This window comes from Ailuropoda melanoleuca, chromosome 11 (genome assembly GCF_002007445.2).
Source record: "Ailuropoda melanoleuca isolate Jingjing chromosome 11, ASM200744v2, whole genome shotgun sequence".
Taxonomy (NCBI): Eukaryota; Metazoa; Chordata; class Mammalia; order Carnivora; family Ursidae; genus Ailuropoda; species Ailuropoda melanoleuca.
In genome coordinates this window covers 107,447,219-107,471,141 of record NC_048228.1, presented here as the reverse complement: position 1 = coordinate 107,471,141, position 23,923 = coordinate 107,447,219, and the positions used below count along the sequence as shown (strand labels likewise).

The window sequence follows — 23,923 nt, the reverse complement described above, 5'->3', positions numbered from 1 at the left end:
TTACTTGGGGTCAGCAAACTACTGCTTATGAGCCAAAGTCAGCCACTGCTGGTTTTTGCAAATAAAGTTTTATTGGAACATGGCCACACCCATTTGTTCATGAGTTTTCTGTGGCTGTGTTTGCATGACAACCAGGGTCAAGTTGTCAAGCCTAAAATCATCACTGGCTGGCCTTTCCCCAAGCAGCTTTGTCGACCCCCCTACCCTCAACAGACGCCTCCACTCGCTGCTGCCTCCTGCTCCTTGGTCTGCTTCTGGGGTAAGGAGCGGTGGGGAGGCTGTGTGAAGGAACCCACCAACACCCCAGCAGAAAGTAGGTAGTCTGTTCATTTGAATTCTGACTCTTTGCTTAATGACTTGGCAGTAAACGGGCACCAGGTTTTGTCCTGGTGAAAAATTCTTAAACTTAGAAAAAGAGAGTTGATTTTTATTGGCACTGGCTCTTGTTTGGGCAGCTGGTGTGTGGGCATCCGACAGCCCATGACCAACTCCTGCTCTGCCGTTTGGCAAGCTAGCCAGCCTCATTGTGCCTCGGTCTCCTCATCTGTAAAATGGGGACGATAATAGTGTACCACATCACAGGTTCCTGCCGTGATCACGTGCGTTACTACACATAAAGTGGTCATCGCAGTGTTGGGCACGTGGCACGTGGCCAGTAGCTTCTATGTGTGGTTGTTGTTGGAACTTTTAGTATTATCGTAGTTGGCCACTACTCCTTGCGAAGGTCCCGTGTGCCGATGTCCAGTGATCGGTAAACTCTAGTTAGGCCAAGCAGACCACATTCTGTCCACACAACAGAATCGGCAGAAACCTTGTTTTTACTTGATAGCTCCACAAGCATTTAAGGCTCTTGCCAACTTTGGTCACTTCAGGGATGGTCTGTGGATAATTACGTGCTTCCAGCGAGGACCTGCCCCAGGCACTTGTCATGCGGGCGGCCAGCAATGGTGCCTCGGCTCCTGCCACACTGTGCCTCCCCGTTACCCACGCAATGACGGGTGACCGTGGCTGTGCCCATGTCACTTACACGTCTCATCCTCTGTGCCACGTTCTGTAGTTTTCTTTGTTGTCACAGCTCAGAGAGACACTATAGTTCATTTTGTCAGCCTTTAAATAGAATAATGAAATGGAATCGTGCAGCCCCGCAGACAACATAGACAACTGAGTCAGGTGTCGTGGGTGCCAACACTGGGCTGGAACCAGCGAGGCCGAGCTCAGTGGGGCAGATGGAATGGGCTCGGTCTAGGTTTAATATCAACTGCGAGTTGTTTTTTTGTGGTCACGCCCAGCTGTTTCAGCAGAGAGGTCTATGGCATGGGACAGCAGGTCGGGGGGAAACGATCAGCCTGTCCCAGGTGGCCACAAGCCCCATGGCTGCTGCAGAATGTCTCACACCCTCTCTGGCTCTGTTCCCAGCAGTGTGTGAGCATGGGAATCCCACTCCTCTTCCCTCTGGCTCGGCCTGTCCCACCCAGCCTCACGTGCGGAGAACATTCTCCATCAGAGGAGGGAGACCCCCATGAGAGGGTCTAGCAAGCATACCTCATAAAATATGTGAAGGAATCAGGTCCCTTCACTGGCAGGAGAGACAACAAAAGAAAACTGAGACTTGTTTTGAGGTATTTGAAATTTCTTTTTTTTTTTTTTTAAGATTTATTTATTTATTTTGAGAGGGAGAGCGAGGGCGCACGCACGAGCCTACAAGCGGGAGGGGCAGAGGGAGAAGGAGAGAGACAATCCCAGGCAGAATCTGTGCTGAGCACAGAGCCCGAGGCAGGGCTCGATCGCATAACCCTGAGATTGTGATCTGAGCCGAAATCAAGAGTCCAACCCTCAACTGACAGCACCACCCACGCACCCCAAGATCCTTGAAATTTCTTGTGTAAAAAGATGGGTTCCCCGCAGGGTAGGCAGCTCCTTGAAGCGTCCGTCAGTGACCCCCACGCCGGGGCTCTGCCGGCTGGCCGCGCAAGGCTCAGCGTCCGCAGGGGAGAGGGAGATGCAGCGACTCTGGACGTCTCTCCGGCGCTCGTGCTCGTCAGCGCTGCGGGGGTCACGGGCTGGACTGCGTGGCTACTCGTGTCTCCCTCAAGACGGCGCAGCTGGGTGGGAGGGTGGGAGGACCCAGCCGGGGAGGAGGCGTGGTCGGGGCCGGGCAGCCTCGGAGGGCCGTGTCTCGGTCGGGTTCCCAGGGAGCGGCGGGGATCCCGCCGCACCCAAGCACTTGCTGACGAAGCCCGCGGCTTCCTTGCAGTGAACCGCCTGGGTCACCTCAGGAACGACAATGACCCAAACTGCACGTATGAAGGGGACAACAACGTCCTGCTGCAGCAGACCAGCACCTATCTGCTCAGCCTGCTGGCCCGCCGCGTCCACGGTGAGCCCCCGCCCTCACTCACGCAGGTGAGCCGTCCCAGCCCCACCGGGAGACCTGTCCCCACAAGGCATTCCCTGTGTCTGCAGGAAGGAAATGTGTTAGTAAACGTGACTGACCAGCTTCCGGGGTGCTCAGCGAGGTGGGGCGGGAGCGGTCACTCCGGTCCTGGCTGTGCTCGTAGGTGGCGCTCGCTTTGAGAGCCCTCTGAGGACTGTGGACTTTCTGGAAGCCTATCCCGACATCCTTGGCCAGAGGTTCACGTGCCCCAGTGTCGACAGCTGCTTGGACTCCTCAGGTGAGCACATCGTCTTCCTGTTTCCCTCCCGTCATGATCCCTGGGGCCCACTGTGCAACAGGGTGGGCTGTGGCGGGCCCTGTGTTCGTCCAGCACCTCACTGGGTGTGATGCTCGGTCAGGCGCTGACTCTCCCTAAGGATGAAGAGGGAGAGGCTCTGGGTCCTGTCCCTGCCTCTCCGGGCGGCTGGGCTCCTGCCCACTGGCCGCCCCTGTGACTGAGCCCCCTTCACAGGAACCTGGGGCCCTTCCGCTCAGGGCCTTTGCACGAGCTGGCCTCGCTGGCCTCACTCTGTGGCCCCTGCTCTGCGGCACGTTCAGCCTTCTCAGCTACGGTCAGCACTGGGCTCCGTGCTCATCGTGCTTGGCCGTGATTGTTGAGCGCCTAACCCTAATTCTGGGGTAATGCTCAGTGGGGAGCGGCAGAGGCCCTGCTTCTCCCCCTCGGGTTCTGTCCTCAGAAATGAGTGCCCGGCTATAGGCAGCATGTGGCAAGCAAACGCGTTTTCAGTGCAGAATGTACTCGATCTAAGGATGGCATATGCTCTTATGCTGGTCGTCCCTTTGATCTACAAGTATTGGTGTGAGCCTGGCTGGGAGGCAGAGCCCGCGAGACCCAGGTTCCTGCTCTCACGCGGCTTTGCAGTCCGATGAGGGGTGGGCCTGGTGCGGGAAGCAGGGGCTGTGTGGCGGTGGCCCGCGCAGGACAGCCTGTCTGGGGTCTCAGTGACAAGGCCGTGGTGGCCACGGGGGTGCCGTGGGAAGGATGTGCCCTCTGGAGTGCATGTGTCTTTCCAGGGCTGTGGGAGACACTCGACTGAGCCAGAGAGCCGCTCCCTGACTTGGGTCTGTGTGTTCGTTGCGACGATTCTCTCAAAATGTTGCACCAGAGCAAAGGCTGCTCCGGCCGCTGTGGGAACAGGGGGACATGATTCAAGGGGTGTCCTGGACTGGGCGGTGACGGGCGGGATGGAGGGGGTGGACCAGAGCCGCCAGGATTCGGGTGGAGTGGCTCTGGTGGAGGGGCCTTGCTGAGGCGCTGGTCCCGTCCCGGGGTCATGTCCCTCTCCTCCTGACCCGGCGCCCGGGCTCAGGGAGGACAGGCGGCATGTCCGCGGTGCCAGCGCAGAGCCCGGTCCGGCCGAGCCTGTTGTGCTCCGAAGCTCAGCGTCCTCCCTGACAGCCCCTGCAAGCCTCCTGATGAGCGTGGAGGTGAGACCTGCGGAAGGAGCAGGGACGGAGCTCCTGCCCCAAGCCTGTACCCCTGCCTCCCCCGAGCACTTGAAGCCACACTGAAACGCCACTCATCTCACCGTCCTCTGACCCGTCTGCACCAAGGGCACGTGCTTCGTGCTGCCACCGGAAACACTGGTTTCCATGCCCCTCAGAGACTGCCCCTGTGGGCACGCGTCCTCATCGGCCGGGCAGGAGCTGCCCTTGTGCTGAGCCCGCCTGCCAGGAGAGCGAGGGGGCGCCCCTTCCCTGCCTCGGCCTGCTGGCTGCACCGGGGAAGAGCCGCACCCGCTCCTTCAGGCTCTTGTGGGGACGTGGGCGCTAAGGTGGAGGAGCGCCCAGCGTCGTGCTTGGTACTGCGTGCGAGCCAGGAAGCACTGGCCTCCGTGGTGCACACAACCGTGCGTGCTCTCCTGCCCATCACAGAAGCCGCCACGGACACGCCCTTCGTTCATCCGCGTGCTGTTAGCCGAGCGCCTTTGGCGTGGGACAAGGGCACCTGGCCTTGCATCAGGAGACCCCAGAGCAAGTGTCCCCTGGGGCTGGGGGCACAGTGGGTGCTGAGGGCGCCTGCCTCTCTCTCCGCTCGGCCCTGCAGGGTCACCTATGCCGCTTCCATCTTCCCTGGAGGAGACTGGGCCAGGTGGCACCGACCGGTCCACCCCAGTCCACGCCAGCGTTCGGAGCCAAGAGTAGAACCCAGGCTGGGCTGACGTCCCAGCTGCTTCCTCCATCACTGTCGTCATCATCATCATTATACAGAAAGCTTCTGTTCCTAAGTGCTTACTTTCTTGGTGATCACCTCATTTTGTCACAATTTTCCTGATGATAACCCACCTGACAGGTCCTCACCTGCCTTCATAAAGTGCCGGTAGGAAGCGGGACACACGTGAAGGTCTATTTCAGACGGTTTCAGAGCGCCCCAGCCAACAGTTGCTACAGAAAACATTAGAAAATGAGCTAATGCCTCTCCTAACATCAACCCAACCAGAATTTTTTTTCTTAAAACCATCACCCGTCGTAAACCAAATAGTAAACAAGTGGTCTGGCAGCTTCTCGCCACGCCGGGCACTCTGCTCCAGCCCCTCCCTCGCAGACACCGTGCGCGCGGGGCCCCTCCTGCGCATGTGCTGGTCTGCGGCAGGAAACGTGCCAGGCCGCGTCATCTGTTTTTCCTGTGAGTGCCCTGGTTTTGGCAAGATCCAACAAACTGAAAACATCTTCTGGAGGAAAAAAATGGAACCAAAATTCATTTGGTGAAAGTGACCCTGAGTGCTGACATCACTGTCCACGCAGAGGAGGGAGCCTGTGGCACGTGGCCGGCCCCTCGTTTCTGGGGCCCGTGGTCCTCCCATCCCACATGTCAGCCCTGGCCACGGCTGGCGGGATCCACGGTAAAGATGATGTGAAATCTTTCTGAGCCTCGCGCTCTGTAGGACCAGAGACACAAGACCTCTCAGTACTGAGTGTAGCCTGTCGGGAAGGTCCCAGAGTTTTCCCTCAGGGGACAAGTCCCTCTCTTGAGAGGGAGGGGCAGGCATGGCTCGTGTCCCCAGATGTCTGCCTGCTTCCTCCATTTCACACGCAGGCGTGCGTGCTGAGGACAGCCTCACAAACGTTCCTGTGGATTTGAGGATGTGTGCTGTGACTTGGCAATATGAGGCCCATTTGTTTTTCTCAAGTTGGCTGTGGTTCAGCTGTGTGCTTCTGACAGCCGTGCGTGTGTGCTGCAGTGGGCTCACACCGCATCCTGTTCCGTGGGGTCCGGTGGTGCAGTCATGGGACCTCAGGCTCTGGAGGTGGTGTGACCTAGGGCTGGACACTTAACCTCTCCGAACCTCAGTTTCCCCTGTAGTACACGGGGGATGTGGTCATCCCCATGTGGAGCCTAGTAGGGCCTGGGCTGTGGTTCAGTCTCGCTGGGGGCTGGCTGCCAGGTGCTGGGGGCTGCCACTCTGAGCACCCCCATGGGTGCGACCGATGCAGGGGGAGCCCTGCAGGGGGAGCTTAGCTGTTTCCCCAGCAGCCGGCTCCGTGGCGGGTCTCATACCTCTAGGGGAGGTTGTGTGGGGACGTCCAACCCCACAGGAGCGCTAGGGTGTGGGAACACAGACAGACAGCAGGCAACACCCAAACCTGGGCCGTACCAGCCGGGGAGCTGGGGCCAGTCATCCATGCCTTGCTTTTTGGGTGCACCAAGGTCGGAGCCCCGCCTCAGAAGGGGAGATCAGCCAAGAAATGGGGACCCAGGCAGAGGCTGCCTGGGAGAGGAGAGGGGCAGGTCGGGAGGCCAGGGAGGTGGTCGGAAGGTGGCTGGCTGGCCTTGAGGGGCTCACTGGGTGGACAGCTGGGTGAGAATGAAGTCCTTGGGGGTTAGGGAGAGGAGGTGTGATAATGCTGTGAGGTTGGTGTCACTCATGGAGTCGAATGTCCGGCAGACGTGCTCAGGAGCCCCGGGACTGGGAGCTGGGGGCAGGAGCGTCAGGTCTAAGGACCACGGGAATGCTGTGGCGGTGACCCCTGGGAGTGTGGGAGGGCCGGAAACAACAGACGTTTTCTCCCTGGCAGCTCTGGACAGAAGGTATGGGCCAGGCTGCGCTCCCTCCAGAGGCTTGGTGGGGCGGCTAGTCAGGGCCCTAGGCATCCTGGGCTCGTGGTCACATCACTCCATTACCCCGTACCTCCCATGGCCTCGCCCACATGTGTATGTCCCCTCTGATCCCGGTAGGACACTTGTTGGATTTAGGGTCCACCCACTCCCGGGGGATCTCCTCATCTGCCTTTTCCAGAGAAAGCCATTTGCAGGTTTGGGGCCAGGACGTGGGCATGTCTTTTGGGGGCCCCCTTGGAGCTACCACACATGGCAGCTCTGTGGACTGAGGACCACTGCTAGAGGAGGCCTCAGACAAGCTGCAGCCTGTGAGACAGTTTGCTCGTTCACGGATGTCTCAGTTGTGCTGAGACGGTCAAGGGTCTGCGACAGGACCCCAGAGAGCGCTGCCCGTCTTCTTCCCGGGAGTGTGATGCAGGAGGAATCCCAAGGACCCTTCGCCCAGGCTTTGGGCCCAGACCCAGTGTGGCCGGGTCCCCACGGCCTCTCCTGGGGGCTCTGAGCCTAACGTAGCCGCTGAGCAGAAGGGCGCCCGACTCTGCTGGGGCTGCCGGGGCGTGAAGTGTGGACTCGGCCACGTGGCCAGCTCAGACGACTCCTGCCCACTCCCTCGGCGCCCCAGGCGCCTCCTCGGGTGGGGTGGTAACAGCTCTGGGTAGCAGGGTGTTCTGAGAGTTTGGAACCTGCCTGGCCTGTAGGATATTTGGGGATGCACCGTGTCCGGCCAGGTAAAGCACGTGAGCCCCGGCCAGAATTTGCCGCCCCCCCCAAACAAGGAGCTCACCCCAAAGGTGGCCCTGCGGCCCCCTGGCCTCTGGTTGCTGGAACAGTGCGGAACGTGGGGTGCCCTCCCCATGCCTCCACGTCCGTGTCTCGCACCCTCGTCCCGGAGACGGCCCCGTGCTCGCGAGCTGCCCGCCCCGCGTGAACGCCCTGCTGATGGTAGATGCACTAGTGTTACTGTGTTTTCTGTTTCTTGTTTTGAAGTCCCCCTGGCGGCATACGAGTGGTTGGTGTGTTACCTGCTCCGCGAGAGTTACCAGAAATTCAATCAAGAGAAAAGATCAGGAAGCAATGACTTTGAAGCAAGAAACAACAGTCAGGTATCTGTCTGTTTAAAAATCACTTTTCTAATTCACTTCGAATTCCTGCACTGCCGTGGCCTCGATAAGCTGACTGTCCTGGTGGTGGCGGCCGAGCCCTCTGGCCCCTGTGACCTCAGAAGTGTGGCCTCTCTACACCTTGGTTTGCTGCAGGGACCTTGCTGGACTGTGGGCGTTGTGTTCAAAGTGCCCGGCGGTGTCTGGCCGCAGCCGGAACTGTCACTGTGGGAGCGGAGATGCTGGGTTGTGGGGTCAGACCTCAGCCCTGGTCCCTCCCAGCTGACCGGTGGCACCTTGGTGACTCACGCGAGGTCATACTTGCTTTCTCTGAGGTCATTGCTGCCCTTCTCGGGGAGCCTTGGTGGGAATGGTCCCAGGGTGGCTTTGCTTCTCATGCTTGGACGGGGCTGGCTCCCACGTTCTGGAACCCACCGTGTAAAGGCAGCCCGCTCTCAAGCGCCTCCTGGCACCAGGATCTGGCCTGCTGTGACCCGTACATCCATTCTATCTGGAGTGACAGCTGTCGTTTGGGAACCTACAGATAAAGAAAACAAAACATTTCTAGGAGTGGTGTCGTTCCTTCTCCTTGGCCTTGTTTTGTGAGGCTCGTTTCACGTCCTTCGAGAATTCAGCACCCACATCTGGCTGTCTCCTCTGAATGAACCCCGAGCCCTCCCACTGTGCTGTGATGGCAGCTTCAGCGCGGCCAGGAACAAAGCCAGCAGTGTCTCCAGCAACCTGCTGGAGGTATGGGGGTGAGAGAACAGGATGGCGTCTTGACTGGAAAGGCCTGGATGGATAACGCAAACCCAGGGCTTACAGCAGTTCAGCAGGTGGCCCCCGTCAGTAAACTTGACTTCAGTACCCCAGCGACCAAAAGTAGGGGGCGTCGAAATGATCCTTCCGGAATGGCTGGAGCCACAGCATGCTTATTCTTTTGGACACTGATGGGAATGGATTAGCCTGTCCCACGTCACCCCTTTCCCTGCCTGTCAGGCTGTCACTGTGGAAGTGGAGGGCCTCCCCAGAGTCACAAGCCAAAGCCCCAAAGAGATGGAGGGCACGAGAGGCACCCATTCCTGTTGTGTCCGAATCCCGGAGAGCTGCCTGGAGGTGGCTGTGGGTCTCTGCGCCATCCCCCTTCACCCCTGCCAGCTGGCCCATGCCGAGTGCCCTAACAACAGACGTCAAGCAGGGGCTCAGCCGTTTTAGAAATAATTCACCTTTAGACCTTCGTTAAAGCACTGTGTGGCACCATTTCAGTAAGTTGCACGGCACAAAAGGAAGGGAGAGGCCAGCCGAGCCAGCCTGGGCTCTGGGTCCGGCAGAGGTGGGGTTCCCGGGGAGGACTGCTGAGTGGACTGCACTCATCGGCTGGGTGCAGCCGCACAGAGCGGCTGTGAGGCCTGGAGGGGAGGTGATGACCCAAGTGCGTTCTTGCATTATCCACGGCCGGTCTGGATCCCAGAGCCTGCGAAGACCTAGCACTGGGTCAGCCCTCACAGCCCGGCCTGGACGCTCATGGATGCCCCAGGAGGACGCAGCCCTTTCCATATGGTGACCTGAGCAGCAACCGGGCACGAGAGGCAAATTTCAGAGAACGCATATGGAGGCTCGGCGTGGGACGCGCCTTCTTGAGACAGGAAACCAAAAGCCGTAAAAGAGAGAAAGTGGTCAGATCTGACTGTGTAAACGCTCACCATTTCTATAAACAAAGTCAGGAGACAGGCTGCAGGCTGGGGACGCACGTGTGGTGGGACCGGCAGGATGTCCCGGTGGGGAAGGGTTGGCCAGGGAGCCAGCTGCAGGCACAGAGGTCACTGAGCACGGCCCGGGGTGGGTCAGGCGAAGGACAGTGTCCGGCGGGCTTGGGGGTGTGAGCTGCTGTGTCCACTGGGGCAGTTAGTGGCTACTTCCCTGAAAATACAGAGCATGCTGACTCTGACTCGGGGTGGGGGGGGCGTATTTATCTCTCGTCCCCTCCTCGCCCCCCACCCCCGAAACAGCTGCCCCCGCCATGCACCTACTGCAAGCCAGACGCACACAGTAGGTTCTTTTTTTTTTAAAGATGCATTTATTGCCTTTTTTGGCCGAGTAGTACCCTCCCGTGTTCAAAGTGAGAACATGTGAAAAGGTGGGCAGTGGGGTGCCCCTCCTGCCGGAGCCAGTCCCTGTCCGGAGCTGTCTGTCTGCCATCAGAACACCCATGAGCTGTGTTCTCCTCCTCCCACCACACCCGGGGCTCCCGACGCGGGTCTTTTCCTGCCGTCTTCTCTGATGGGTCAGGCAGCTGGGGCCAAGAGAGATGCCCTGGGTCGCCCGGCTCAGCTGTGCTGGGCCCGGCCTGGAACCCAGTGCCATCCGCAGGGCCTGGCTCTGGACGTGGACAATGAGGAGTTCGTTTTTTGCCTGAAGTATCCATGATTCGCTGATGTGCAGATACCCTCAGGAATTCGAGCACAGCGGAAATGAACAGTTGGATCTGATGGTTTAGGGCTTCGTGGGGGTGGGGGCTCGTGGGAGAGGGCAAAGGGCTGGGGGCCAGGGCTGGCCCTCCAGGCTCGTCACGTGTGACGGGCCTGCCCTGAGCGCTCGCGCTTCGCCAGCACTAACGAATCCCAGGTTCGCTGCTGCAGAGCGACTGACCCCCAGCCGGTTAGACTCCCCACGGGACAGTTGAACAGCACGGCGCTGGGGGGTCAGCGGGTTGGGCAGGAGCCGAAGGGCGGAGCTGGGGCCTCACCGCCTGTCCCCGCCTAGTGAGCTTGAGGGAGCAGAGGCTCCATCCGGACCCGCCCACGGACAATTCCTGGGGGGCCTGTCCTGTGCGCTGCCCACAAAGATGCCAGCAGCATCCCTGAGTTTTGACAACCGAAGAGGCCAGCCGGGGCCCGGGGCCTGCCGCGGGAAGGCAACGCGTGCGCGTCAGCACAGGTCAGGCCCCGCGAGTGTTCGTTTTCGCATCAGAGCAAATCTGGTAAAATGACACCGCGGAGACGGGGAAGGAAAACCTCAAGAAGCTGACAGTGCTATGCGGGCTCTGGGTGCCGGTTAGGGAGGGACCACCGGGACCGAAGCCCTGCTGTGGCCCCAGCTCCCACAGACACAGCGGGATCCGAGCTCCTTCTGCAAACACGAGCCGGCTGGGAGCGCCCCGCGTCTCAGCCGCCGGGAGCCGCCTCTTACTCCTGGACGGAAGGCGGTTTCCTCAGCGGCTGGGGGAGGAGCGCAGCCACGCCTGGGCCCGCACGGTTGTCCCTGTGCGTGTCAGGTGGGGCCGAGCTGAGAGCCGTCACCGGGCTTCTCCAGGTCGCGGAGCGCACAGACACCGGCCTCAGCCTCGGCTTTGTCTTGGTGCTGGCCTTCCCGCGGTGTTTGCACACGTGATCCTCATGCCGTGCCCCCTCCGTGCACGGCTTCCCCTGGTGTCATTGTCCTGCCCAGTGACGTGCGCTAGAGCTCCCACCTTGGTCTGTGCTCCCGATGGTTTCTTCCACCGCCCCCCGCAGGCTGTAACGGGGCCCCAGCTGCCGGCTCACGGGCTTGGCGGCTCTGTGCTGTGTTTTGTTTTAAGGTGTACTGCTGCCGTCCCTTGGCCCTGGCGTTCCTGGAGCTCACGGTGGTGCGGAAGTTCCACGAGTACACGCACCAGCACAGCGTGCCGCCCCCGCTGCGGGCAGTGCTGGGCCGGCTCAGTGCCCTCTACGCACTGTGGTCCCTGAGCCAGCACACGGCCCTGCTCTACCAAGGTGAGGCCCCTGTGGTGGGCACCTGCCTCCCCGCCCTGTCCCGCCCCTCCGGTGCGGGAGTCCAGCGGCATCCTATCCGGGAGACTTGGCCTTCTTGTGAGGCGTTACCTCCATGTGCATTCACTGAGCAGTCCTCACGGGCTGGAGGATCTGTGGGCAGATGAGGAGCCAAGATTCCACGGTAAGAAAACCAGCATCAGGACAGGACATTTCCCTTCTGTCCAGGGTCCCTTTGAAGTCTGTTTCCAGTTCAGTTCAGAGAATATTTCCAGGAGGCCCACGTTAGCCTGTCAGGGAGCCGGTCTATAGCGAGCTGAAGGCCACGCCTCCAGGCCCATAGGGCCCAGATAAACACAAGCCCAGGCTGCTGGGAGGCACCCTCAGGAATGCCCAGCCTGTGGACTCAGGAGGGCTTCCTGGAGGAGGAGGTGTGGGGGCTGATTCCCAGAAGATTGGTGAAAATGGTATAAGCCTGAATCTGTTTTCATTCTTGTCCTTCTAAGGAGTATTTTTAGAACTTTTCCCTAATCTCCACCCCCTACCCCAGACACGTTAATGTTATGACAGCCTGTATATCTGTTCACATCCTGTGTGTGTATCTTGGCTTTCTGAAGAGGAAGACTGTCCTACTTCCCTTGCTAGGAACCAGGTTTCCCCCTCAGGGCTGGTGTTGCCCCACGGAGGCAGTGAGAGCACGTGGCTAGGTTTGCGAGGGGAGAGCGGGCTTCGAACCCAGGAGTGGGGGGATGCAGGGCAGGGGACTGTGTGTTAAGACATGACAAGCCTGAGGGAGGGACAGTTTCCTTCACAAAAACCAAACAAAAGATTCTGCCGCAAATGTGCTCTCAAATGCACAGACCGTGGCCTTGGGCCCCACGAGATGCCGCGGCAAGCCTACTGTGGTGGTGGTGGGGGAGGTGGTGATGATGATGATGGAGGTGATGATGGTGGAGGTGATGATGGTGGTGGAGGTGATGATGGTGGAGGTGATGGTGGTGATGGTAGTGGTGATGGTGGTGATGGTGGTGGAGGTGATGGTGGTGGAGGTGATGGTGGTGATGGTGGAGGTGATGATGGTGGAGGTGATGATGGTGGAGGTGGTGGTGATGATGGTGGAGGTGATGATGGTGGAGGTGATGGTGGTGGAGGTGATGGTGGTGATGATGGAGGTGATGATGGTGGAGGTGATGATGGTGATGGTGGTAGGAGTGGGGCTGGTGGGGGGGAGTGGTGGTCGAGGAGGTCCCCTCACCTGGCTGTGACCTCTTGGCACATACACAGTGATGGGAAAGAGACACGGGATCCCTGGCCCCAGCCAGCATGTTCCTGCAGAGGGGAGACCTCACATAAAGCACTCGGGGGGCCAGTGTGGACTTAGGGTTCCAGACCCAGTGTGACCAGTGCTGTGCTTACAGGGGGCTACTTTGCTGGCGAGGAAGCAGGTAAAATGATCCAGAGCGCCATCCTGGACCTGTGCTCACAGGTGAGCTGTGATCACTCCCATGTCACCACGATTCCCCCATGCTACGTGTAGCCGCTAGGTAGTGACACACACCTTCGCCTCGCACACGTTCGTGTGTGTGCAACGCTGAGCAAGAACAGGAAGATTACAAGAAAATATGCCCAAGTCAGAAATCTTAGGCGAAGAGTGAGTTTTAGGGAATGTCTTCCAGTCCATACTCTGTAATACACATTTTACAGCTGCCTTGGTGATTCTCTCCAGCTTTCCAAGGGACTCAGCCTCCAGCTTAAATTCATTTCATGGTATTTTTCTTATGTATTCTTTTACCTTTGTCACCCAGAAAGGTCACGTGGGCCGAACCCCCACTATACGCTCTGTCCAGTGGGCCCTTCTGCGGGGTGGACGTATCCTGGAGCCGTGCCGTCCCATCAGTCACTGTGCCCTGCGGCTGTTGGCCGTGGAAGTGTGTCCATGTGACCGAGGGTGTTTATCTTTGATTTTGACAAACTCACATGTAAAGGGCCACACGTGCTGGTGCAGCCAGATTGGGTGACTGTCCTTAGCAGAGTTGTGGCTCCTCTTGGTGGCGAGAAATCCTTTTATCGGCTGTCTGAAATGACTGGTGACATGCCGCTCCATTTCTCCCTCTCGGTGCTCAGAGTCGATGTGGTTCCAGGCAGCACCTCGGTGATTGGTTTTAAACCTCTCCCCAGACTCAGTGGCGAGCCCTCGGTCTCCGGGGGTTCTGGATCAGTGTGCGTCTGTGACAGCACCGCTCCCATGTGTGGCCACGTGTACTTTCTGTCCAGTAAAGCCAGTGACCACAGGGTTTCCTAGGTGTGTTCCCCTTGCTCTGAAACACCTGCGTCCCCCAGAACCCATGCATGGCGGCTGTGGCCCAGGCAGGCAGGTGGACACGTGCACAGTCATGCAGTGGACGCCTCATTTCCCTCCGCCACTGGGGAGTCCCAGGTCCTTGTTGTCACTCTGGGAGGCCTGAGTCAGACGGGTGGAGGGAGCGCCCGCCCCGTCCAGCGGTTCACTCGTGCGTTGTCTGTGGGTGTGTTGCATGGCCTCTGCAGAGGGGGGCCGCTGAGCCGGACCATTTCCTGCTGTCGCGTAGCAGGTGTGCCGACCCCTGTCTAGACAAGGGGCCTTGCTCTGCCGATGGTTCCATCCGAAGTGGGTGGGCTCGTTCATCTGCGAGCCGAGGGCCAGAGGGCGCGTGGCTGTGGAGCGAGGAGCGGGTGCGCTAACAAGCAGGCCCCCAGCCACGAAGCTGTGCTCCTCTCCTCTCTCATGTGAACGTGGTTGTTCCGAGCCGGCCAGGTGCTCTCTGTCTGCATCGCTGAAACCGTCCCACTCCAGGGCTCTGGTCGGTGCAGCCGGGGCACGTCACAATTATTTTAAGAAAAAAGAATGTTTTTGCATCAAGAAAGTTCTTGGGAGTCTTCTCATATAAAGTCCACGTGTCGTAGTGAAGAGCCGCTTGCACAAGGGGACGGGGAGTCATAAAACCACCGTGCACCAGACAGCCTTTGTAGGACGGCTTTCCTAGGCGCCCATAAACACCTTCCCTGGCACATTGTTTCCGGACATGTTTTCCTCCGCTGGAAAGGCAGCTGCCCAGGTCAGGCAGGGTTCAGACACAAATCTGAGGATGCTAGCCGGCTAGCGAGCTGCTGAGCCACTCTGACGAGCAGCCCCTACCTTACTGAAAAACAGTTAACGCACAGCCAGTCTTGAGTGATTAGCGACATGGAGAAAATATTCAGACACACACCAAGGGAATGTGTGACGCGGGCCCACAAGAAGATAATGGGTTAGTAATCAAGCCACGCACGCGCCTGCTGGGGTTACCGTTGCTAGCGGGGTGTAGCAACAGACGGCCAGTGCTCTGTTTCTCAGCGGTCGCCATGGAGATTTCTGGGGGTTGCCAAGCGAATGGACTTTGTTTTCCAACAGCTGAAAGATGATGCGGTTGCCCTGGTGGACGTGATCGCCCCTCCCGACTTTGTCCTGGACTCACCGATTGGCAGAGCCGACGGCGAGGTGCGTCCCCCCGTGGCCGGGTGGGAAACACTGCACATCCGAGCGCCAATGGGGGCTGCTCTGGGGGCTGCCAGTAGTTGCTGCTGAGCCTGAGATGATGGCGTGGGCCAGGAGCGCCCTGGCGCCTTCCGGGACGTTGTCACGCTCAGGCAGCAGTGGAGGGAGAGGCCAGGAGAGGTCGGGGTGGTCTGGGACGAGTTAGCCGCACCCCAGCCTGTCTTCCTCTGAGATGTGGGCTTGCGGCACCACCCTTGTAGGGCTGGCGTGCTGGGGTCAGCACAAGCCCCTGCTGAGTGCGGCCCTGCGGCGGTCTCCCTGCTCGCACACCCCCAGGGGCCCTTCCCAGTGCTGGGTCTTCCTGACGTCTTAGTGCTGGTTCCTGACCCTTTCCATCAACTGACCGCTCACCCCTGGTACTTTCACTTCCCAGCAGCCCCCACTTGGCTCTCCCCCGATCTCTTTTGCCCCGCCATGCTCCAGGATGATTTTTTTCAAGTGTTTTCGTCAGGCCGCTCCTCTGTTGAGCCCTCCACCAGCATCCCTCGTCCCCGAACCTCCACACACACCCCTTCTCAGACCCCAGCCCAGGCGGCCTGACCTCTGTCTGCCTGGCTCTCCAGGGTCGTTTTATGCTGAGCTCCTCTTGCCTGCTGGACTCCAGCTGCACTGTTCCCCTCTGTTCTTCTGTTACGCTAGGCTTTCCCGCCACAGGGCCTTTGTACCTGCTGTTCCTGCTGCTGGAGCACTTCTTTCCATTGTATCTAAGCAGAACGCTGCCTCCCAGCTCTTCTCTGCAGCGGGTGCCCCCACCTAGTCCATTGCGGTCTCATTCCCGAGCCCACTCCTCTCCCTGCGTGCTGCGGGATGCTCAGGGGGCTGCTCCCCCCCTTCTAGCAGTGCGCCCCCTGCAGGTTCTTGTTGCTGTGTTACCACTGGCCTGAGGTCTCACAGACTGGGACCCCCCCCCCCCGCCGGCCCCCAAGGCCACGTTCCTTGTGCCGAAACACCGCTTTCAACTCAGGCTCTGTTTCGGTGGAGATTGAACATAAGGGGACAGGAGCCTTGACCGTGGCCCAGCCCAGGCCATACCTGGGGTTGGGGTGATGTACTGGGCCCTGGAGTGGGCAAGACAGAAGTCCCCGGGCTGGCATGGGGACAGTCCATCTGTGGAGGCCCGCTGTCCTCTGGCCCCCTCCCACACGATGTCTGTTACACACCCACTTTGCCAGGGAGAAACCCAACATCCGGAGAAGCCGGGTGGCCTGCCCACAGCTGCCCAGCCAGGAAGCAGCAAGGCAAGGATGTGGGTAGAGATCTACCACCTGGAGAGAAGACAGGAGACTGGACCTTGGTCCCCAGTGTGGCCAGGGCCCCAGTGGGCGCACGCAGGAGAATGTGCCAATAAGGCCGCAGGAGAGGGGCTGGCCTCTGCCCATGGGGGCACTTAGCAGACTCCAGGCTGGCAGGCACTCGAGGAGGACCTGGACATGGCGTCATGCGCGGCCCCGAGCCCCCGGGAGGGTTAGTGGGTGTGGAAGGAGCCAGAGTGGCTGGCATACTGGAGCCCTGTGCGCGCGTGCCCCGCAGAGGCAGCCCGGCTCCCGGCAGGAGAGCGGCCGGTTCGCTCGAGCCCGTGCCCGTGCCGCGGGGCTCTTTGTGGCTCCGGATTCCACCATGGAATCCCAAAGCCTCACCCGGCAGGCAGGTGTGTGTGGCACGCGTGTCAGCCAGCTGCTGCTAGATCAGCAGTGCATTTTAAGTGAGCAAACATGGCTGCCCGCGGTTATGGAAGCGATCATTCCCTGCAGCATCGTGCTCTGAATTGCGATTTGTAACCTGGGTGGAGAGAGTGAGCTTGATGTCCCTGTGGGAGCGTGCAGAGCCGTGTGGGAGGGGCCCAGGAGCCCACTCAGCAGGTGCAGGGACAGTGGCTTCTTCAAAGTAAGGAGCACGTGGCTGGCTCAGTGGTCCAGCACGCAACTCTTGATCTCAGGTTGTAAGTTCAAGCTCCGTGTTGGGTGTGGAGCCTGCTTAAAACAAATAAAATAAAACTTGTCAAGGCCAGGCGGGTACACAGGACGCCGTTCCCTGGCTTGTGGACTGGAGACCTGTCAGCCTGGGCTCCGTGTTTGGGGTGAATGAAGAACTGGTCAGCAGCTCCTGCAGTGCGCACGGCCTTCCTCTAGGGGAGAAGCCGCTCTCCTTTCCCATGGGGCAGCCCGGCGGGAAGGGTTCGGTGTGAGCATGCTGGAGCTGGCCCAGAGGGGCAGGCGACGGGGCCGGCGCGCGGGCGCCCACCCTGCAGGGCAGGGGAGAGGGCTCATTTCCGAGCAGACAGCTAGCGCTTACCTGCAGAGCCCGTGCGGGCCTCCCCCAACGAGAGTTCCCAGAGAAAAGAACACGTACAGAGCTATTGTCATACACGTGTTTGAAAGTATTACGTGTTTCCAATTGTTTTCTGTTAGAAAAAAAGATTGGTGTAAATTAAATCATCTTAAAATTTTCTAAAAAGTGACAAGTGGATTTTCTGTGTTTTGAACAAAAGCTTGTGAGGGGATCTGCGTCTGTCCCCTCGGCTGTGTGAGGAGCCTTGTTTATTCACGTATGTGCTTATTTTCCATAGCTCTATAAAAACCTCTGGACCGCTGTCCTTCTGGAAAGCAAAGTGCTGGAGAGGCCGTCATGGTGGTCGGAGTTTTCCGTCAATAAGCCTCGTGTAGGAAGTTTGAAATCAAAGCTGTAGCCACACGGCGCGTCCAGCGCAGTCTAGGTGAAGCCGATGAAGACGTTGACCTCACAGCCTCGTTCCAGGCAATACGGAAAATGCTGCTGCTTTCCGAGCGCACCTCTGTCCGTCCCGCGCCGGCCTCTCCCTGGCCTCTCCCCGGGCCTCTCCGTGGCCTCTCCCCCGGCCTCTCCCCAGGCCTCTCCCCCGGCCTCTCCCTGGCCTCTCCCCGGCCTCTCCCTGGTCTGTCCCTGGCCGCACAGGGAGGGCTCCCCCCACAAGGCGCAGGGCGGATGCCTCCACCACATTTGCTGCTTGCAAAGAAAATAGTTGCTCGCCTCTTCCTGAAGGACTTTCTTCTGATAATTAGGACTCTGCGCGCACTGCGCGCACAGGCCAGAGAGGAGGCCACGTGCTCACAAGCGGCTTCCCGGTCCGATGATCCGCGTTCCGAGATTTCTTCCAAGCTCTGCTGCACTAAGTGCTTCATGATGCTGATCGGATTCTTCGTTAACTAGTTTGACTTTATCATGTAATTAAATCCTGTTTTAAGCCTACCTGAATGATGTCATTTGAGATTTCTAAGGAGAAGAAAATCTATTTTGTGTGGAAATCGCAGTTTCCATCAAGGAAATGTTTCCAAAGAAAATAAATGCGTCACGCGGGTCTGGTCAGTTTAAGGTCCTGAGCTGCCGGCCGCGCACAGCCCTTCATTCCGGTTTGCGGCTCGGATCCGGCTGTTCGGCCGTCAGCAGGGTGCCCGCGCTGCTCGGCGGCTCCCTGCCCCGTGGGTGAGTGCGCCTGTCATCCAGTGGAGGCCAGGTCAGAGAGGGACGAACACCCACCCGGATGCTCATGGGTCCCCACGCAGCACGACCAGCTCGCAGGTTCCTCTGTCATCAGCAGCTGCTCTGTCGCCTCGGAGCGCAGCAGGCAGACGGGACCCAGGCCCCCCGAGGAGCACAGGTGGTGCCCAGGGACCGGGACGGCTTATCTCCAAATAGCTCCGAGTGCCTCTGAGCACGGGAAGGGTGGGGGCAGGACCTGTTTTCAAAGGCTGAATTTCCAGCTTTGGGAACTACCGGAGTAGTTCCTTCACTTCTAAAGCCTCAGCACGCCTAGAAAAGGGGAAGCTGACCCCACCCCGGACCCTGCAGGGTGGCCAGGAGCAAGTGAGTGGGTAAGAGGGGCTGCTTTTATTGAGCACTTACTCTATGCAGGGACCTTGTCGTCACCGTTCTGGACCCACAGACAGCCGGGTGGGAGGAGTCGGACAAGCACACCCATTTTACAGGTTAGAAAACTGACCCTGAAAGCCTCGGTCACCACCGTGGCCCAAACACGGCCAAGAAGTGGTCTGGCCCAGAGCGCAGGCACGAGCGGCCATCCTGACATTCTGGGCCCAGCACGGGGCCGGCTCAGAGCAGGCAGGTGCTGGTATCAGGGTCGTAGCTTTTACTGGGGACAATCCCACCCGAGCGTAATGCTCCGCAGGGCGGGTGGTTCCACCATCAGCAGCAAGCAGCTGCCCCGGGAACACAGCTCATGACACTGTTAGCATCCCGCGTGCAGGTTCTCGGAGGAATTGTTCGCATTGTCGTGCCCATCCTTCGGGAACCACGGACAGCGGCTGGCACGCCCCACAGCCTGCAGACGCCAGCTGTGAAGCCAGCACGCGGCCGTCAGGCACTATTTCAGGAATGTAGAAGGCGTCAAAGAGGAAAATGTCACAGCTCCACTCTCAGCGATAACCACTGCTTACATGTCATGTCCTCTGGGGCCAGAGGACACAGAATTGGGTTCACTGTGGTCTCAGGTTCCTGCCGGGTTTGCCCCATGCCGCTCTGAGGCCGGAACGTTGACTGCCTTGTGCCCCCTGCTTGGGACCCAGTGGACAGTTCATCCCGCCTTCTGGTGGCGTCCTGGTGCGCCCCAGTCCTGAGGCCCTCTGTGTGTCGGGCGCTCGTGTGTGAGTGTGTGTGTGAGAGAGAGAGAGTGTGATTTTCCTAACAGAGCACGGGGCCATCCTCTAGTCTCCTTTTCTAGCCAAAGGGCGTTTCTCAGGCATTGCCCTGTCGAGCAGCACGGACGTACAAGATTAGCAAGCCTCCCGAGGGACGTAGAGTTAGACTGTGCTTGGAGCTGCTCTGTGCACAGTCAGCTCCTGGACAGCGGCTGGCCGGGACCAGCGCCTTGAGGGTGGGACTTGTGCTACAGCCACGACTCAGAGGTGGTACAGCCAGCGTGGACAAGCACAGGATGAGAGCCGGGCAGGGCCAGGGGGCACCCCTGATGAAACTGCACGAACGACAGAATCTGCCTCGATCCGCACTTGTCAGCACTGAAATGGGCTAACAAGGAAGGCCTGGCCCGCAGACCGCCGGTGCTGGGGAGTTCTCCGCATTACCACACTGTTCGCAGGAAGACCCCTGCCTTTCCCGCTCCGTCGCCCCTCCCAGCCGTGTCCTCCTGGTTCCGGTCTGGGCGGTGAAGAAACATGGGCGACTCCAGGGCAGGTGCACTCTCCCTGCTCCCTACTGAGGCTGAGCACGTCTTCCCAACTACTTGCAGGCTATCTCTGCATGCTCTGTGATGATTGCCACTTCTCGATTTTTGTCTAACAGAGCCTGTAGTTTTCACAGTATTCTCCTGATTTAAAAAATACTCTTTACATATTAAGAACAATAAACCTGGGACATACGTTTGCCTGTTAGTTTTCCTCATTCATCCTTTGCCTTTTGATTGTATTAATTTTTTTCTTTTTGATTCAACATAAAGTTTAAAATAAATTTTGAAATCTTATATATAGAAAACTAAGACTTCCCTGCTTTGTCCTTTCAGATCATGCTGGGAATGTTCTCTCCCACACCAAGATTATTTCTACTCTCCTCTGTTTCTCTCAGACTGTATCAGCAGTACTCAGTCGACCGGGAATTGACTTTGAGATACGGTGTGTAGAAGGGATCCCAGACGGCTGGCCCCTCGGCACTGCCCTACCCGGAAGTACCACCTGCAGGAAATGCAGAATCACGGATGCACTGGGCCCATTTCTACCCTTTTCTATTTTATTGTCTTTTCTCACATCGGCTGCTAAGGTTTCCATTATCGTGGCTTTCATACTTTTCAGTAACCTTTGGAGCAGCCCAAACCTCTCTCATCTCTTGAAAAAAAAAGTCTTAGACATGTGAACTTTGGTATTATTTTGTCAAATTCGGTGCTTTCCCTTCCCAAGATTAATGAAGGATTCTTTGGAATTGGGGGGTTTTGTTTAATCTATGGATTACTAGGTGCTTTCCCTTCCCAAGATTAATGAAGGATTCTTTGGAATTGGGGGGTTTTGTTTAATCTATGGATTACTATCAGGAGAATTTATATCTTCATGGTGAGTCGTCTTTCCATCTGAGACCATTCTTTCATTTTGTTCTTAGTAAAAAACTATCTTGCTTTGATATATTCACTTTGTAACTAGTCACTTTTTTAAAAACCTTAGTTATAATTGTCTTATATTGATTCTCTTTGGTTTTCCTTCTATGTCATTGGCCAGATGGTTTGGCCATTATCCTTCCAAAACTTATACCGGTGTTTTAGCCTTCTGGCTAGCGTCTGCTTGTCCCTCCGGAACAGTCTCCTTACAGGTGACGGTGGGCGCCACTGTCCGGCCTCAGACGTTCAGACTTCGCCTTCCGTGGTTTGCACTGGTGTGACGCTGTGTGGGGGATGGATCGCAAAGACGGACAAAGGTAGACGACCAAGCCAGGTACCTTCTCTCTGGGCCGACACCCAGGCGTGTGCTCGTGGCTGGAAATCCGACTCCCCGAGGACACAGGCTGTGGAGTGGAGTCCTCACCCCTGGGTGCCGACTAGGAGCCAGCCTCCGGTGGCTCTGTGGGGCCGGCTGAGCGGATGCAAATGGAAACCACCATAGCATCAAGAAGACAATAAAAACCTGCCCAAACCCCGTCATCATTCTTCAGAGCCCATTAACATCTTGGGATTGAGGACCTCCTTCTGGCCACTAAGGTTCTTGGTGGCATTTGGGCCCTCTGTTATCAGGGGCCGTGTCATTGACATTTGGGGACTGTCCCTTTTGATGTGCTTCCGATAGCCTAGCCTCAGCTCTAATCACCTTTCCCCTGGTCTGTTTTATCCCCCACGAAAGATCGAAGGTCATCTTGCCCTTGGGACTACCCCTTACACGCAGTCAGTGTCTCCTCAGCACCCAGCCACCTGGGAACCACGCAAGGCTGTGCATCCTACTTGCAAGAGTCCTTTCTGTGTGACGGGGCTCACGCTGCTGTTTGGACACTGGCCAGACTCCACGGGGAGTGTGTCCTGCCAAACGGCGGGCCCCGTCAGAAGACAACAGTACGCCACACAGCTGTAGGCAGTGGCCTCAGGGTGCATGAGCCACCAGCTGCCTAACCGCTCCCGACATGCAAGCTGCGCCGACACACCCTCCCCCCCGACCCAGAGCACCAGTGCCAGACCGGCCCCCCAGTACCCCACAACAGCTCAGCCAGGAGGCTCCTGCTGCACCCGTGGGAGGTCCACTCTCCACGGGGAGCAGGAAGGCGTCCCCCCTCCGGATGGGGGACTCCTGGCCATGTGGTGTAGCCCAGCAATCCCACTCAGCCCCTGGTTTGCTTACAGCCACTTGCCATCCCTGAAACTGATATCCGGGGACTTTTCCTGGGCTGTGGGTGTTGATCCTGAGTCCAGGAGGTCTGGAAGGCTCAGAAGGTCCCAGGTTCCTAACAGCTGCCCGGAAACCGCCCCATCCCATTTCCCTTCCAGCGCAAGGACTGACCTCAGCTAGTTCCTGTCCCGCCAGACTGCCCAGTGGCCCAGGGAGGAGGCTCGGCTTTGTGATGGCCAGAGGAAGGCAGTGCTGGTCCATGAGACGGCGCGTGAGCACGGGTACCCTTCACACACTTGCTTACAGGAGTAGGGTTGCCAGTGTCTTGAGCAAGGAGGCCCACGCTGTTTGCAAAAGAAAACTTGACTATAGTCTGACAGAGGCCAGAGGCTTGGGGTGTGAAAACCAGACGTGAGGCTCGCCCCCGGATGTGTGTTCCAGGTGCGCTAATGCCGTTTGCAAACATTGCTCACGTCTTTCGAAAGTCTTCATCTTTACTCCAGAGCAAGGCTTGTAAAAACAAAATAAGTTTTCAGGAACATTTTCTTAGGTCATCATCCTTAAAAATCCCGGCCTGGCGTTCTTTCTGGCAGCTGGGAGAGGTGGGCGGTAGCCTCTGCAGACGACCATCTTCAGAGTTAGGACCAGGTGCAAGTCCTATGGGGTTGGTCACCGGCTGTGAGGCCTCGGGCCCATTTCTCAACTTCCCTAAAGGTGTTTGCGTCTTCTTAAGTCAATACACCTGTTTGCCAGGTTGCAGGGGCTGATTGAGGGAATCCACAGCTCGCTGGCCTGGACCCTTGTGGCCGGGCCTGGGAATCTGCACTTCTGTCGGCACTGTGGGCAATTGCGACGTGCAAAGTCTGAGGACCAGCACCTCTGTTACGGGCCTGAGTTCTGGGGAGAACGGAGGCGGGTCTGTGGTCCTGGGGACAGGGAGGATCCACCCCATGGCCCCTGTAAAGATGCCAAGATGAGGAATGACCATATGTTCCCACCAGATGCCCACATGCTCCCAGAGGCCAGCTCTGCTCTTGGGCTCCAGCCCTCCCGCCTCAAAAGAGGGTCTTTGTCAGGGACCAGGCTGCTGGTAGCAGGAGCTCCCTGCGGCTCCAGGTGGGCCCTTCTCTGTGGCTCCTGGGTCTGGCTCTTTATCTCTGTGTGGGTACCCCTCAGCACCCGGCCATCCACTGTCCACCTGGCCTGGGTGCACACTTCACTCCCCCCGAGTGCTGCCCGCGGCTGGCTGCCCACATGGCTTTACAACCCCAGGATGGCCGCTGGGCACCACACCCAAGCCTGGCTCTCTCTGTGTCATTCCTTGGTGCTTCTGTGTGGACGTGGGCGTAGAGTTGGCAGATGTACTTCCCACTGGCGTCACAGTGGCCCGTCACTTTCCCTGCCCAGCTATCAGCCTTTTGCCAGAAGGAATTTCATGACATTCCTCCTCCATCATGTCATAGCCCAAATTCCCTGGATAGCACTGCATGGTTTGTGGTCAGTCTTCCCACCAGTCTGGAACCTTGTTGAAGTCAGGGATGGGGCCTGAATCCTCTGTTGTCTTTAGCTCTGAAGCACAAGGCCACTCATGGGAAGTGCTTGGCAAGCACTGGAGGGAGGCATGGATGGGTGGGTGGATGGATGGATGGGTGGGTGGGTGGATGGATGGATGGATGGATGG

General features: G+C 58.3%; 1 protein-coding gene across 9 annotated transcripts in view; it reads left to right on the top strand.

Annotated features, from left to right (window-relative positions):
- ACOX3 (acyl-CoA oxidase 3, pristanoyl) overlaps window positions 1–18,163 on the top strand; it is a 36,650-nt gene extending 18,487 nt beyond the window's left edge. Inside the window, exons 12-18 of one of the 9 annotated variants that reach the window (XM_034672172.1) lie at window positions 2,255–2,377; window positions 2,559–2,672; window positions 7,503–7,618; window positions 11,193–11,367; window positions 12,783–12,850; window positions 14,795–14,881; window positions 17,505–18,163. In XM_034672172.1, the coding sequence (XP_034528063.1) occupies window positions 2,255–2,377; window positions 2,559–2,672; window positions 7,503–7,618; window positions 11,193–11,367; window positions 12,783–12,850; window positions 14,795–14,881; window positions 17,505–17,624 (803 nt within the window). In that variant the 3' untranslated portion in view covers window positions 17,625–18,163. Of the gene's footprint in view, window positions 1–2,254; window positions 2,378–2,558; window positions 2,673–7,502; window positions 7,619–11,192; window positions 11,368–12,782; window positions 14,740–14,794; window positions 14,882–17,504 lie in introns of those variants that run through there. The other 8 variants (XM_011221453.3, XR_004628944.1, XR_004628945.1 and 5 more) reach the window with 8 other exon arrangements.
- The last annotated feature ends 5,760 nt before the right edge of the window (window positions 18,164–23,923 follow it).